General features: G+C 41.7%; 1 protein-coding gene, 1 non-coding gene and 1 pseudogene across 11 annotated transcripts in view; 1 reads left to right on the top strand and 2 right to left on the bottom strand.

Annotated features, from left to right (window-relative positions):
* GREB1L (GREB1 like retinoic acid receptor coactivator) overlaps positions 1-16168 on the top strand; it is a 245688-nt gene that overhangs the window by 163196 nt on the left and 66324 nt on the right. For 8 of the 10 annotated variants that reach the window (XR_003508479.1, XM_027526110.1, XM_027526107.1 and 5 more), the window contains 3 exons: positions 11358-11486; positions 15188-15304; positions 15911-16030. Coding sequence is in view for 9 of the 10 variants with exons in the window: in XM_027526110.1 (XP_027381911.1) it covers positions 11358-11486; positions 15188-15304; positions 15911-16030 (366 nt within the window). In the remaining variant the exon portion in view is untranslated. The remainder of the gene's footprint in view (positions 1-11357; positions 11487-15187; positions 15305-15910; positions 16031-16168) is intronic. The other 2 variants (XM_027526109.1, XM_027526108.1) reach the window with 1 other exon arrangement.
* Positions 1323-1492, bottom strand: LOC113883051 (annotated as a pseudogene).
* On the bottom strand, positions 6622-6727 carry LOC113883071. Its single transcript, XR_003508556.1, has one exon. It is a non-coding gene; the product is annotated as a U6 spliceosomal RNA (small nuclear RNA).

Raw genomic sequence — 16168 nt, 5'->3', positions numbered from 1 at the left:
CTACTCTCTAGTTGTGGTGTGTGGGCTTCTCACTGCAATGGCTTCTCTTGTTGCGGAGCGTGGGAGTTGTGGTGCATGGGCTTAGTTGCTCTGTGGCATGTGGAGTCTTCCTGGACCAGAGATGGAACCCATGTCCTCTGCATTGGAAGGTGGATCTTAACCACTGGGCCACCAGAGAAGTCCTCATCTATATTTTCTTATATGCTAGAAACTGTAGGCTCATTTTATCTGTGGTTTTGGAGAAGACTCTTGAGAGTCCCTTGGACTGCAAGGAGATCCAACCAGTCCATTCTGAAGGAGATCAGCCCTGGGATTTCTTTGGAAGGAATGATGCTAAAGCTGAAACTCCAGTACTTTGGCCACCTCATGCGAAGAGTTGACTCATTGGAAAAGACTCTGATGCTGGGAGGGATTGGGGGCAGGAGGAGAAGGGGACGACAGAGGATGAGATGGCTGGATGGCATCACTGACTAGATGGATGTGGATTTGAGTGAACTCCAGGAGTTGGTGATGGACAGGGAGGCCTAGTGTGTTGCGATTCATGGGGTCACAAAGAGTCAGACACGACTGAGCTACTGAACTGAACTGAACTGAACACCCTAGTACCTGGCAGATGCCTGGAAATAAATATTTTTGAATTCCATTTTTATTTAAATTAGCATTTGTGGGATTGTTAATTTGCTCGTGTGTACTCTTTTTCCAACTGAAGATGGTATGCTCATCTACCATTAGAAGGAAAAATTAGCTTGTCAGCTGGGATGGAGATGGGCCACCTAAGCTCTGCCCCTGGGACTGATAGTGTCATTTTTAAGAAGATGCTATTAGGTAGGACCTGATATGAGTCTATGACTGTCTTAGGCCCTGGATACATTTGCCTTAAGTATTTAAAGTTCCATTTTATGGCTGCATTGGTATTAATATAAAGATGAATATGCATGCATGCCATGTATGTGTCAAGTCACTTCAGTTGTATCCGACTCTTTGAGACCCTGTGGACTGTAGCCCGCCAGGCTCCTCTGTCCATGGAATTCTTCAGGCAAGAATTCTGGAGTGGGTTGCCATGTCATCCTCCAGGGGAATCTTCACGACCCAGGGATCGAATTGCGTCTCTTATGTCTCCTGCATTGGCAGGTGGGTTCTTTACCACTAGCGCCACCTAGGAAGCCCCAAAGATGAATATATTAACATTAAATGTTAAGACGCTTTCTTTGACCAAAAGTTCATCTTTTTCTTCTAATTTTAAAAGAAATTAAAATATGTTCATGAATGCCTAAAAGTGTTAATGGACCTGAGGCACTGTGCCTTCTCTTGCCCAGTGGAGAAGTTAGCCCTGTTATTGGAGACGAATGTACAGTCCATGCAACGGGGTTTTCCTCTAGATGAGCAACTGATGGCTCAAAGTAATGTAAACCCCTTACTGTCTTATGCTTGTGTATTAAACTGATAAGGACAGATACTACACTTAATCTTAGCCCAAAGGCTGAGAAGTGATTATGCTTCGGTATTAAAGCAGTCAGAACAATAAGAAATGAAAGGACTGGCCTATCGTCGTATATCACGCTCATGAAGCTTCCCTAATAAAGACAGCATGGAGTTGGTGCAGGGATAGACAGAGAGCAGCAAAACAGATTAGAAAGTCCCCAAACAGATTCCTAGGACATTTGGGTGTTTCCTACTTAACAGAGTGACTTGCAGATCAGCAGAACCTTTCCCTTCAACAAATGATGCTCAGAAGTTGGGTATCCCATGTGGAAAAAAAAAATGAAACTGGACCCCTATTGTCCTCTATCCACAAAAATCAATTCCGGGTCGCTGAAGAATCTAAATGCAGCAAGCAGAAGTGTCAAGCTTTAAGGAGATATTGTAGATATCTTAAATGTAGAGACCGAAAGTGCTGTATCATTTAAGTGTACCTCTCCTCTTTCGATTTGTCCGTTAGCCACTAAACTTCCTTAAGGTCAGACTAAGCAAAGTTCCTCTAGCAGGTTTTTCTAAGCTTAGTTCCTCATGAATATTCAAATTATCCCTGTACCAAAACACAATTTCCCTTTTCCACATGTGGTGGAATCCTTGGGCTGGCAGATCTGCCCACTCCTAACTAGATACCAGGAACACATAGGCTTTTCCATGGGCAGGGATTCCATGGGCAGGGATTGTGTCTTTGCCTTCTTCCCCTATTCTATCCCCAGAGCCTGGCATCATATCTGGCCTGCTGAAGCGGCTCAGTAAATATCTGAAGAGGAAATGCTTCTCAATAAACATCCAAAGAGTGAATGGGGAGGGAGAGTGAAGAAAGTCAATGACCAAACTTCTCTGAGACAGGGCCGTAGTGATTTTGAGACTCCTGCTCACAAAAGAGAAAATGCAACTCTTTAGCAAGTACAAGGAGGAATGGTACACTTTGTAGAAATAAAGAAACTGCAAGTCATGACAATGAAAAGTCATTCATCAGTTATATTAACCACAATATCCCATCTTAAGTGATAATATACAGTGCTGGCAAGCATATAATAAGACTGACAATCTCAGGCTGATGGAGGTAGACAGAAATATGACTTCTTTTTTTAATGTATAATTTTTTTTGTGGCTGTGCTCCATCTTTGTTGCTGAGAGGGCTTTTCTCTTATTTCGGAGAATGGGGATAACTGTCTAGCTGTGGTGCACAGGCTTCTCATTTCAGTGGCTTCTCTTATTTCAGAGCACGGGCTCTGGGGCTCACAGGCTTTCAGCAGTTGCAGCTGCCAGGCTCTAGAGCACAGGCTCAATAGCTGTGTCGCATGGGCTTAGCTCTGAGGCAAGTGTGATCTTCCCGACCCAGGGATCAAACCCATGTCTCTTCCATTGGCGGGTGGATTTTTTACTACTGAGCCACCAGGGAAGCCTCAGTATGACCTTTTAAGAAAGCAATTTGGCAATATATAACAAGACCATTAAAAATATTTATATCCTCTACTCTAGTAATCTCACTTCAGAGGCCTTAGCCAAGAAAATAACCTAAAAGGATACTCAAGATATTCACTGCAGTTATCCTTTAGATGAACAGAAAAGAAGCACCCTTTTAATATAGAAACAAAGAAATCATAGCATATTCACAGGACAAAGATGTCAAAAAAATTAGGACACTGTCCAACCACATAGGAAATAATCCTATTAAGGTTAAAAAAAAAAAACATATTAGGGCTTCCATGGTGGCTGTGTTAAAAAATCCGCCTGCCAATGTAGGAGACATGGTTTTGATCTCTGGTCTAGGAAGATCCCACATGCCATGGAACAACTAATCCCAGGCACTACAACTCTTGAGACTGTGCTCTAGAGCCTGGAGCCGCAACTTCTGAGCCCACGTGCCGCAGCTACTGAAGCCCGTGTGCCCTACAGCCTGTGCTCTGCAGCAAGAGAAGCCACTGCAGTGAGAAGCCCACCCACCACAACTAGAGAGTAGCCCCTGCTTACCGCAACTGGAGAAAAGCCCATGCAGCACATCCATCCAGCACAGCCAAACACAAATACATAAATAAAATTACTGTTTTAAAAATATTAAACTCTATAGGTATTTTTGTTATATCATGGAAAAATTACTGGAGTATATCCAATTAATTGACAAACAACGTTATGATAGTTTCAGATGCACAGCAAAAGAACTCAGCCACACATGTACATTTATCCCTTCTCTCCTAAACCCTGCTCCCATCCAGGCTGGCACATAACATTGAATAGAGTTCCATGTGCTATACAATGGGTCCTGTCGGTTATCCATTTTAAATATAAGAGTGTGTGTATGACCTTCCCAAACTCCCTAACTGTCCCTTCCCTTTGGTAACCATAAGTTCATTTTCTAAGTTTGTGAGTCTCTTTCTGTTTTGTAGGTAAGTTAATTTGTATCATTTCCTTTTAGATTCCACATATAAGGGATGTCATATGGTATTTCAAGAAGTGATATTTTAACATGTTTGTTTCTATTTCTGAGTTTTCCTTTATGTTACATTTTTAATAATTCAGTTCAGTTCAGTTCAGTTGCTCAGTCATGTCTGACTCTTTGCGACCCCATAAACTGCAGCACGCCAGGCCTCCCTGTCCATCACCAACTCCCAGAGTTCACTCAAACCCACGTCCATTGAGTCAGTGATGCCATCCAGCCATCTCATCCTCTGTCGTCCTCTTCACCTCCTGCCCCCAAATCCCTCTCAGCATCAGTCTTTTCCAATGAGTCAACTCTTCGTATGAGGTGGCCAAAGTAACTGGAGTTTCAGCTTTAGCATCATTCCTTCCAAAGAACACTCAGGACTGATCTCCTTTAGGATGGACTGGTTGGATCTCCTTGCAGTCCCAGGGACTCTCAAGAGTCTTCCCCAATACCACAGTTCAAAAGCATCAATTCTTCGGCGCTCAGCTTTCTTCACAGTCCAACTCTCACATCCATACATGACCACTGGAAAAACCATAGCTTTGACTAGATGGAACTTTATTGACAAAGTAATGTCTCTGCTTTTGAATATGCTATCTAGGTTGGTGATAACTTTCCTTCCAAGGAGTAAGAATCTTTTAATTTCATGGCTGCAGTCACCTTCTGCAGTGATTTTGGAGCCCCCAAAAATAAAGTCTGACAATGTTTCCACTGTTTCCCCATCTATTTCCCATGAAGTGATGGGACCGGATGCCATGATCTTCGTTTTCTCAATGTTGAGCTTTAAGCCAACTTTTTCACTCTCCTCTTTTCATAATTAAGCACTAAAAATTCTCAGGATGAAGTCGAATGTACAGGTCAGTAGAAAGATCTGGTTTTCACTGATCTTTCTTCAGCATTCTGTGTAGGGATAAGGACCAGAACCTAACACATGTGCATCTAAGTTACAGTTAGTTAGAAGGTAACAAAACCAGAATTTGAACTTTCTCTGCTCACTATTGACAATTTTATTAGGCAGTTGCTGGGTTATACAAAGATGATATTACCTCGAATTCTGTATAATATTCATAAATTACCTCAAATTTCAAGAATAGAGTAAAAGGCAAGAGGAATGGGAAGATAAGAGGGGAGGACTAAGGTTGAAAATCCATGAAGAAAAGAAACAAAATTGGGTAATTTGTAGTGATGTGGATGAACCTAGGGTCTATCATGCCCAGTGAAGTAAGTCAGAAAGAGAAAAACAAATACCATATACTAACACATATATATGCCATCTAGGAAAATGATACTAATGACCCTGTTTGCAGGGCAGGATAGAGACGCAGATGTAGAGAGCACTTGTGGACACAGGGAAGGAGAGGCTGGGATGAACTGAGAGAGTAGCATTGACGTATATACACTACCGTGTGTGACATAGACAGCCAGTGGGAACTGCCGTATAGCACAGGGGGCACCGCTTGGCGCCTGTGACGACCTAGAGGGGTGGGGTGGGGAGGGCCGAGGGAGGCTCAAGAAGGAGTGGATATGTGTATATTGTAGCTAATTCACTTGGTCATACTGCAGAATCTACACATTGTAAAGCGATTATACTCCAATTAAAAAAAGCATCCCCCCCAAAAAAAAACCATAAAGATCAATTCTATATCCACTTTTGGCCAAAATGCATAAAAAGGGACTAAGTTTATCATACCACCTGAAACAACCAGGAAAAAGGAGACAAAACTACATGAAAAACAGTTGTTAGGACACTGTCCTTCAGGCAACAAACGACGTTGATTCTGAGCAATAGGAAGCAAATAATGTGAGTCTTAGCATTGTCCCCACTTACCTGCTAGTTTCCAGTCTGTGATCCAGAGAGGGGGAACTGTGGTGGAGCCCAATAGGTCCCCTAAATTGAGTAGAAGGAACCAAAGCAGGTAAAGTTCATTGGGCCAAGTACCAGAAGACAGAGAGCCGCACAGAGAGATCCCCAGCACTGTGTAAAAACTTCCCTGAAATGTTCAATGTAGGGTCAGCTGATGCATGCACATCTGGAAACTACTCAAGGCTATATAGTCAAAGCTATGGTTTCTCCAGTAGTCATGTATGAATGTAAGAGTTGGACCATAAAGCGAAGAATTGATGCTTTTGAACTGTGGTGCTGGAGAAGACTCTTGAGAGTCCCTTGGACTGCAAGGAGATCCAACCAGTCAATCCTAAAGGAAATCAGTCCTGAATATTCATTGGAAGGACTGATGCTGAAGCTGAAGCTCCAATACTTCGGCTACCTGATGCAAAGAGCCGACTCATTGGAAAAGACCCTGATGCTTGGAAAAATTGAAAGCAGGAGGAGAAGGGAATGACAGAGGACGAGATGGTTGCATGGCATCACCGACTCAATGGACATGAGTTTGAACAAACTCTGGGAAATGGTGAAGGACAGGGAAGCCTTACAATACTGCAGTGGGCTGCCATTTTGTCCTCCAGAGGATCTTCCCAACCTAGGGATGGAACCAGAACCTTCTGCATTGGCAGGCAAAATTCTTTACCTCTGAGCCACCTGGGAAGCCCGTTGAAAGAGGCAGAGAAACACGATTAATATTGAGGAGAGTCTTTAATCAATCAAAACCAACCCGGAACTGACAGAGGTGTCAGAATTAGCAGAAAAGGACGTCAAAACACTTATTAAACATATCTCATATGTTCAAGAAGCCAAGTAGACATTGAAGATATTAAAAAGCGCCAAAGTGGAATGCTTCGCAAATTTGTGTGTCATCCTTGAGAGGGGCCATTCTAATCTTCTCAGTATTATTCCAGCTTTAGTATATGTGCTGCTGACATGAGCAAAGGATTGTGTTTTAATTAAATGCTAGTCCCATTAAGTCAGAAGTAAAATATGACTGACATAAATAAATGATGCAGCCTCAGCATGCATTAGTGGAAATATTGTGTCTTATTAAAAGAATATTATTCTAATTGCCAGTGTGAATGTGAAAATAGGTTCAGAGTACTACACTCAGGAAAGAAGCAAATTATGTAGTCTATGTTTAAATATTTATTTGGCTGCACCAAGTCTTAGTTGCAGTGACATGTGGGATCTAGTTCCCTGATCAAGGATTGAACCTGGGCCCCCTGCACTGGGACTTCAGAATCTTAGTGACTGGACCACCAGGGAAGTCTGTACGGTCTAAGTTTAATACAGGTACCAAGGGCAAAAAGAGGGCTTGTAAAGATTTAAAGTCTTGAGCATCTGGAAGCCCCTTAATAAGATTGAGCAAGACAAGTATTTCTTGAATATCTGCTGTGTTCTCAGTTCAGTTCAGTCGCTCAGTTGTGTCCGACTCTTTGCGACCCCATGAATTGAAGCACGCCAGGGCTCCCTGTCCATCACCAACTCCCAGAGTTCACCCAAACTCATGTCCATCGAGTCAGTGATGCCATCCAGCCATCTCATCCTCTGTCGTCCCCTCTCCTCCTGCCCCCAATCCCTCCCAGCATCAGAGTCTTTTCCAATGAGTCAACTCTTTGCACGAGGTGGCCAAAGTATTGGAGTTTCAGCTTTAGCATCATTCCTTCCAAAGAACACCCAGGGCTGATCTCCTTCAGAATGGACTGGTTGGATCTCCTTGCAGTCCAAGGGACTCTCAAGAGTCTTCTCCAACACCACAGTTCAAAAGCATCAATTCTTCGGCGCTCAGCTTTCTTCACAGTCCAACTCTCACAGCCATACATGAACACTGGAAACTTGCTAAACATGTTAATTGCTACAGTGAAGCAGGTTTTAGAATCATTTTGCCAATCACAAAACAGAATCTCAGAAAAGGTTAATATTTGGCAAAAAAAAAAAAAAGAGTAATTGACAAAATCAGAATCCAAAGTCTTTCTACTTGCTACTTAAATGACTCCCTTTAAAAAACAATTTTTCCCCCAGTGATCTTGGGCTAACAGATTGAGCTATTGCATAAAGAGGATAAGGAAGTTGTTGCGGCTTTTTTGTCACTCTATTTCTTTAGCCATGATGTGGCAGACCTTGTGCCAGAAGCTGGGAATGCCATCAAGGAGCTCATGACCTGAAAGGAGAAACAGGAAATTATAAAATCCTACCACATAGAGAGCAGAGCTGTGACTTGATCAAGGAATTTTCCAAGTTTTCAAATGCTCCCATGTTTACAAGTTCACTGGTAAAGATAAGTGGGTCTTGGTGACAATTGGGCCAGGTAATCAGCTGTTTACTCAATGTCTAAGCACAGTTTCTGCACAACGGCCTACAGTTCATCTTCACCTCTGAGCAAGATCACAAAGGCTATTGCATTTTGGACATTGCGGCTGCTCCCAGTTGATCAAAAGCACTGTTAAAACACTGAATATCCCAACACCTGATAAGTTCAAGAATACAAGCATGGGCAAGATGGTAAAGAGTAGGGAATAACATAAAAGGATTCATGTTCACTCTGACCTTATCTAGTGCCTAACTGCTTTCTGACTATATGCCCACAACATGTGGCTTTTGTGACTGGCCTCTTTCACTTGACATCATGTTTTCAAGATGCATCCACATTATAGTGTATATCAGTATTTCATTTCTTTTTGCTGCTGAATAACATCCCATTTTATGGATATACCACATTTCATTTATCAATTTATGAGTTGATGGACATTTAGGTTTTTCTACTTTGGGGCTGTTGTAAATAATGCTACTATGAACATTTGTATACAGATTTTTGCACAGGCATATGTTTTTACTTGGCTATCATTTTATACCTAGGAGTGGAATTGCTGAGTCATAGCTCTGTGTATACCCATCTGAGCAACTATTTTCTTTTTTAAATGTATATATTTTTATTTATTTGTCTGCATCGGGTCTTAGTTGTGGCATACAGGATCTTTAGTTGCAGTGTGTGAACTCTTAGTTGCAGCATGTGGGATCTAACTCCCTGACCAGGGATCGAACACAGGTCCCCTGCCCTTGGGAGCATGGAGGCTTAGCCACTGGACCACCAGGGAAGTCCCTGAGGAACTATTTTCCAAAGTGGCTGTACCATATTACATTCCTCCCAGCAACGTGTGAAGGTTCCAGTTTCTCCATATCCTTGTCAATACTTAACACTGTTTTGCTGTGTTGTGTTTTACTTTGTTTTAGCCATCCTACTGTATGTTGGGAGTATGGTTTTGACTTGTGTTTTTCCAATGACTAATCATATTGAGAATGTTTTCATGTGCTAATTGGCTACCTGTGTATCTTCTTTTGGAGAAAGGTCTATTCCAAACAACTTGCCCATTTTTTACTTGGGTTATTTGTCTCTCTATTATTGAATTGTAAGAGTTCTTTATACATTCTAGATACAAGTCCTTTACCATATATGAGTTGCAAATATTTCCCCTGAGTTGTCTCTTGGTTCTCTTGGTGGTGTCTCTCAATGGTCTCTCCATGGTGTCTCTTGAAGCGCAACATTATTGTATCCTGATGGAGTCCAGTTCATCTATTTTTTCTTTTGTTGCTTGCACTTTTGGTGTCACATTTAAAAATGACTGCCTCAGCCAAGACCATGAAGATTTACTCCTGTGTTTTCTTCTAAGAGTGTTATAGTTTTAGCTCTTATCTTACATTTAGATCTATAATCCATTTCTGGTTAATTTCTATATATGGTGTAAGGAAGAGCTTTTATTAGTCAGTTTCTTTATTCTTGTGCATATTTCTGTACATTCATTTTGTACCTGATGGTCTGTGCTTATCTGAATTCACTGACTTGAAAAAATTACCACCACTTAAAATTTATTAACCAGATTTCACCTGTATGCTTACCTGGACTGTTAGAAATATGCTAAAATTCTAAGTGTAAACTAGGAAGCAACAAATCTTGCACCAAACAATATATTTGTGGCCTGAAACATAATGACCAACCTGTGTAGTGGCATGGGATAGTTACCTGGGACTCCTGTCCTGTACGGTCCTCTGTTAATACCTGAAAAACTTGAGCTGTCTTCAGTTTTCTGAGACTTTATAATGTTGTGTGTGCAGTTGCTGGCTTCTATTCTTCCTGTAGGCATTAAAATCACTCCATGGTGTACGTTAGACCTGCAGAGAGGAATATGAACTCTCCTGAGCCAGTAGGGGACCATTTCAGTCTTTTGAGTTCTTCTGCACTGGTTAGATGTATCGGGAATCACATTGTGGTATGAGCATTAATGTTTTAGATAATTTCTAATGTAGCATCATCAGAGTCCTGCTCTTCAGAACACGTTGTGTTTTAAACTCTCAGAGTTTTCGTAGTTCCTTTGACGGATTCCTGTGTTACCTGATACACTGTTCTGCTGGTGTAGTCAGGGGCTTCACACTCCCACTTAGTTGCTCAGTTGGGTCCAGCTCTTTGTGACCCTGTGGACTATAGTTCACCAGGCTCCTCTGTCCATGGGATTTTCCAGGCAAGGATACTGGAGTGGGTTGACATTTCCTCCTCCAGGAGATCTTCCCGACCCAGGGATCAAACCCACGCCTCCTGTGTCTACTGCATTGCAGGTCCCTCGTGGCTCAGATGGTAAAGAATCTGCCTGCCAAGCAAAAGACTTGGGTTTGATCTCTGGATCAGGAAGATCTCTTGGAGAAGGGAATGGCAACCCATTCTAGTATTCTTGCCTGGAGAATTCCATAGACAGAGGAGCCTGGCTGGCTACAGTGCATGGGGTCACAAAGAGTCGGACACGACTAAGCGAATACATGACTCAGCGAATAACACTTTCACTTTTTTTTTCTTTACCCGCTGAGCTACTGGGGAAGCCTATAGAGTCAGGAACTTGGGGTCTGTTATATTCATTTCAGAAAACTCTAGTTGGCTGGAGTCTCTATCTCTCACATAGCCTGCCTCTGAAATGGCATTTGATTTTTCTGTGCTGAATTATTTTGTGAATCCAATTAGGGATTTTTTTTGGATGTCCCTGGTATTACATAGGTAGAAATTCTAGTTTATTTCCAAATATTAACACACGTTTTCTTCAAAGGCAAGTTGTGTTTTCAACATTACAATGACTTAGCTTGCATAATACTTTTCAAATGATAAACTTATCTGGATAGAGATAAATATATCTCATAAAAATATGACTTTGAAGGAAACTGTAGAGACAGTTTTAGTATGGCACATGATCATATCTTCAATGTCATGTCATATGACTTTGACCAAGTTAAATGGCTACCACCATCTGAAGTAATAGTAACAGCCTCATTGAGTTCATATAGGAATTAGGTGAACTGATAGATTTAAAGTGCTTAGACTATGACCCAGCACATTGTACCTGTTAGTGTTTGTTAAATACATAAAAAGAAAATAAAACTGATGTACAGCGAAATGGACTTTCTTAAAATAGATCAAGGGGGAAACTGTAATTCTACAGTCTACTCTCTCTCGGCTCACTCTTGTTGAATTGACTTCCTTCCTGCATATATAACTAGTTTCTAATTTGAACAACCTCTTTCATTTTAAAGATTCACCGGTTCTCAGTCCAGCTAATTCTGCAATCAATTTAAGTGGCGCTCAGGACCTGACCCGGAATAAGAATGTTGTGAAGCCACTGGCTTTGTCTTTGCAGGTTGTAGGGAAGACTTTTGCCGCAGGTGATGTTTTCCTCACTTATATTTCTTTGGTGAATACATAGTCTACAAAAGACTTGTGAGAAGTTTAATTAGCAATTTGGTAGAAGAAAACAGAAGATCCTTCTTTGCCAGCTGAAGGCAAAAGTGGGGCTGTCTACAATAAGACATTATTATACAAAGCTTTGCATTTTCTCTGTTAGATCCAAAAGAGTCAGTGGACATTTGGCACACAGGGGAGACAAAACAGATTGATTCTGTTCAATATACATTTCTTGGGTGCCTGCTACGATGAGGAACTGGGGATACTAAGATAAATAATGCTCAATCCCTGACCTCTAATATGCTTGTAACCTTGTAGAGGAGATTGACCTGTGAGATGTTTTCAGTATACTGCAATAAATACAGGGCTTCCTGGGTGGTGCTTGTGGTAAAGAACCCACTTGTAATGTAGAAGACGTAATGAGACATGGATTTGATCCCTAGTTGGGAAGACCCCCTGAAGAAGGGCCTGGCAACCCACTCCAGTATTCTTGCCTGGAGAATCCCATGGCCAGAGGAGCCTGGTGGGCTACAGTCCCTGGGGTCACAGTAAATACATAATGTCCTAAGGGGAGCACCTCCTAGAGGAGGGGCGTTTAGCACAGCCTTTTAGGGAGAAATTAAGAATGAGTTCTTAAAGGAGTGCAGTCTTGAGCTATGAGGAGATGTTCACTGTATAGCAGAGTAGGGGAAAGACATTTCATATTTAGGGGGAAGCAGGAGCAAAGCTTGAAAGGAAAAGGAGAGAAGCAGTATGACATTACATGTGCAGGAACCTCTGGCAGGTTGGACTTGTTAGAAACATACAATATAAAACTGAGGGAATAGCAGGAAGTAAGCACGATCCCCACAAGGGAAGTTTCCCTTGTGGCCCAGACGGTAGAGTCTGCCTGCACTGTGGGAGACCCGGGTTCAATCCCTGGGTTGGGAAGATCCCCTGGAAAAGGAAATGGCAACTCACTCCAGTATTCTTGCCTGGAAAATCCCATGGATGGAGGAGCCTGGCAGGCTACAGTCCACAGGGTCACAAAGAGTTGGATGTGACTGAGCAACTTCACTTTCAGACAAGGGAAAGATCATAGGAGCTCGGACTCAGAAGCATGAATTTTACTCTATAACTTATGGCACAGGGGAGTGACATAGTCTTCTTTTAATTTGACTAGATCGTTTGGGCAGCAAAAAGAGATGACAGTACAAGTTGCAGGTCTTTCAGTAGTCTGGGTGAGAAATGATGAGGTCTTTTACCAGGGTGAAAATCAGGTAGGGCAGGAGGAGATAGATTGGAGAACTACTCAGGATGTGAAATGAGCAGACTCGACTGATGAATGGGAGCGTCAAGTGGAAGAAGGGGTCTCGGTTGATGTCCATCTTTCTGGGCTAATGGTTGGTTCTGTTACTTGACATTGGGAATACAGCAGGGGTAGCAGTCTCCCCAGGAGATGATGAGTTCAATTTAGGACATATTGAGTTTGGAATAACGATGAGGCATCCAAATGGAGCCACTCAACAGTCATTTAATTTGTCATAGAGAGAAAGCAGGACTAATGGTGTAAAGCTGACCCACCAGCATGCCACGGTAAATGATATCAATCAAAGAGAAATGTAGAGTAAGGCAAGCTGTGAACTAAAGGTAGAACCCTAGAAAATGGCAGTGTTTAACAAAAAGAAATGGTCAGAGAAGTAGAAGAAAAATGAGAAAGAGAACCTATTATTGTTGGCAACTTTCCAACAGTTAGGCATCATAATTTATCCAGACCACTTTTGTTCTTACTTGGGTCCAACAGTTCTTACAGAATCTGTCTTCTGGTTAGATTATAGACTGGAACAAACTGAATCCAAGTTTTTACAGCTAAAGGAATAATGAGTGAAATTATGGATCTTGGTGGTAACCATCATGGTTGCTAAAACTATAGCATGAAAGGCTAATATACAACTTATAACTTGAGGATTAGGCTAACAACTCTTAAGCCCACTGATGAATCTGAGCATCACAAGAAGCGAACAAACTCGCTATTATGTGCCTCTCTTAATGGAAGTATACAAGACTTAGGAGGTATTCTTGTCAGAAAAAAAAGAAAAATCAAATGAATCTGAGCAAGCATCTATATCTGATGATTAGTTTAGGAATTAGAGGAGATATCAAATTACACCATGGATATCCAGTCAGCAAAATACAGAAAATGAGAAATTCTGCTATATTTTCAGCAAACTAATTGCAAGAAAGAAAAAAAAAAAGGTGGGGGGGAGTGGGAGGAATTGGGAGATTGGGACTGACATATATGCACTATTGATACTGTGTATAAAATAGATAACTAATGAGAACCTACTGTATAGCACAGGGAGCTCTTCTCAGTGCTCTCAGTGCTCTGTGTTGACCTAAATGGGAAGGCAATCCAAAACAGAGAGGATATATGTATTCATATGGCCGATTCACTTTGCTGAACAGTAGAAACTAGCACAACATTGTAAAGCAATTATACTCTAATAAAAATTAATGTAAAAAAGTCTTGAAGGAAAAGCAAAAAAATGAAAAGAAAAAGGAAAATCTTATAGATTAAAAGAGGTTTAAGGGACAGAGCAACTAAATTCCGGAGAAGGCAATGGCACCCCACTCCAGTATTCTTGCCTGGAAAATCCCGTGGATGGAGGAGCCTGGTGGGCCACAGTCCATGGGGTCACGAAGAGTCAGACACGACTGAGTGACTTCACTTTCACTTTTCACTTTCACGCATTGGAGAAGGAAATGGCAACCCACTCCAGTGTTCTTGCCTGGAGAATCCCAGGGACAGGGAAGCCTGGTGGGCTGCTGTCTATGGGGTCGCACAGAGTTGGACAAGACTGAAGCAACTTAGCAGCAGCAGCAACTAAATTCAATGTGTGGATATTTTTAGAACCCCAGTTTGAATAAGAAATGTAAAAAGCCATTTCTGAGATGACTGGGGGAAATTCAAATACTGATGGGGTATTTAATATTAAGAAATTATTGATTATTGTTGATTTTAAGTATAAAGCAATATCACAGTTATGTTTTTTTAAGAGTCCTTTTAGAAACACATACACAAGTATTTATGGATGAAGTGATACGATAAATGAGTTTGCTTCAGAATAATCCAGAGCCCATATGTGCATATGTAGGGTGGGGGAGAAGAGATAGGGGGTATAAATAAAACAGGATTGGGCATACCTTGATAAATGTTGAAGCTGGGTGGTGGGTACCCAGTTCATATACTATTCTCTCTATATATGTTTGAAAATTTCCATGATAAAGGTCTTTTTTAAAGTTTTCTTTCCACCCACCATCTCCAAAGACATCACTGAAAATGATTCTAAAAGATCTCTTGGGGGAACTTCTCTGGCGGTTCAATGGTTAAGACTCTGCACTTCTACTGCAGGGGCGTGGGTTCCATCCCTGGTTAAGGAACTAAGACCCCACATGCCCCACAGCCAAAAAACTAAATAAATAAAAAAGATGATTTAGGGTCCTAGAAAATTATTTGGGGTGATAGTTCATGTTACTGAAGGTACTCCTCTGATGGTTGTAGTTGGCTTTGCACAGCTGAGCTGTCCTGTCAGTGGGATGTCTTTGAATCCTAGGGTGCGTGGTTTGTTGTACGGTTGCAGCGTCACAGAAAGCAGTGTCCTGCCCAGACTCTGTTCTGAGTGGCTCCTCTTTTGTACCACAGATGCTGCTAACGGAAACAGTAGCCATGGAGGAAAGAGCAGTGCGTCTAGCTCCACGCCAGCCCGCCCAGGGAATTATTCATTGTCACCAAGACCTAGCTTTGCCTCGGGAGACCAAGGTACCATACCCATCTTAGAGTTTTGAAATAATGCAACTCAGTTATGGAAGAAGTGCTCCAAAGAGTTTGGAATGATCAACTGTCTGGCAGGGTATTCCCAGTTTTTCCTTAGCTTCTCGTGCAATATTTTGAAAGTTTATGATTGGTATGAACAATTACAATTGTGTGTCTACTGCCCATTCTACAAGGATGGGCCTACCAAGGAAATAACACTGAAGCAAATATATAAGATGTATCTTTAAAAGTCATGGGCTTTGATGACCAAATTACAGGGTTCAAAGTTCATCTCTACTATGTGACACTGGGTAAATGTGAGCCTTTCCTTCACTCTCTATGAAATGGGTGTTAACAGTGTAGTTGTCCTGCAACTTCATGGAGTTGTTGATAGAATCAGATGAAATAATTTGGGTAAAACTGTCCATCATGAAACAGCCTGCAGTTGTTAGATGGTATTGTAAGTATGTGACTTTTTCTAATTTTATCCTTACCTCTAGAAAAATGACTTCGACTTTCTGAGTATAATCATAGTAAAGGTCCTGTGTTACTTTGACTTCTTTCCTTACTTCCATCACTAAGGACGAGCCTCATCTTTCTTTTTGCATTCAGCTACCATGTTCATTTCTGGGCCACCAAAGAAGCGACACCGAGGATGGTATCCTGGGTCACCCATCCCCCAACCTGGTTTAGTTGTTCCTATTCCTACAGTTCGCCCTCTTTCAAGAACAGGTAAGATTTCAACAGAAGATGGGTTTTAAGTTTCCTTAAATTAGCAGAGGTATCTCCTAATCTTGTCCTTTCCATGAACCCTTGAAGATACATTTCCTTTACCAACAATTGCGTCCAGCATTCTAGCAGCTGATGTTT

Source organism: Bos indicus x Bos taurus, chromosome 24, assembly GCF_003369695.1.
Source record: "Bos indicus x Bos taurus breed Angus x Brahman F1 hybrid chromosome 24, Bos_hybrid_MaternalHap_v2.0, whole genome shotgun sequence".
NCBI lineage: Eukaryota > Metazoa > Chordata > Mammalia > Artiodactyla > Bovidae > Bos > Bos indicus x Bos taurus.
The sequence above is the reverse complement of the archived record's forward strand: the minus strand, read 5'-3'. Positions and strand labels throughout refer to the sequence as shown.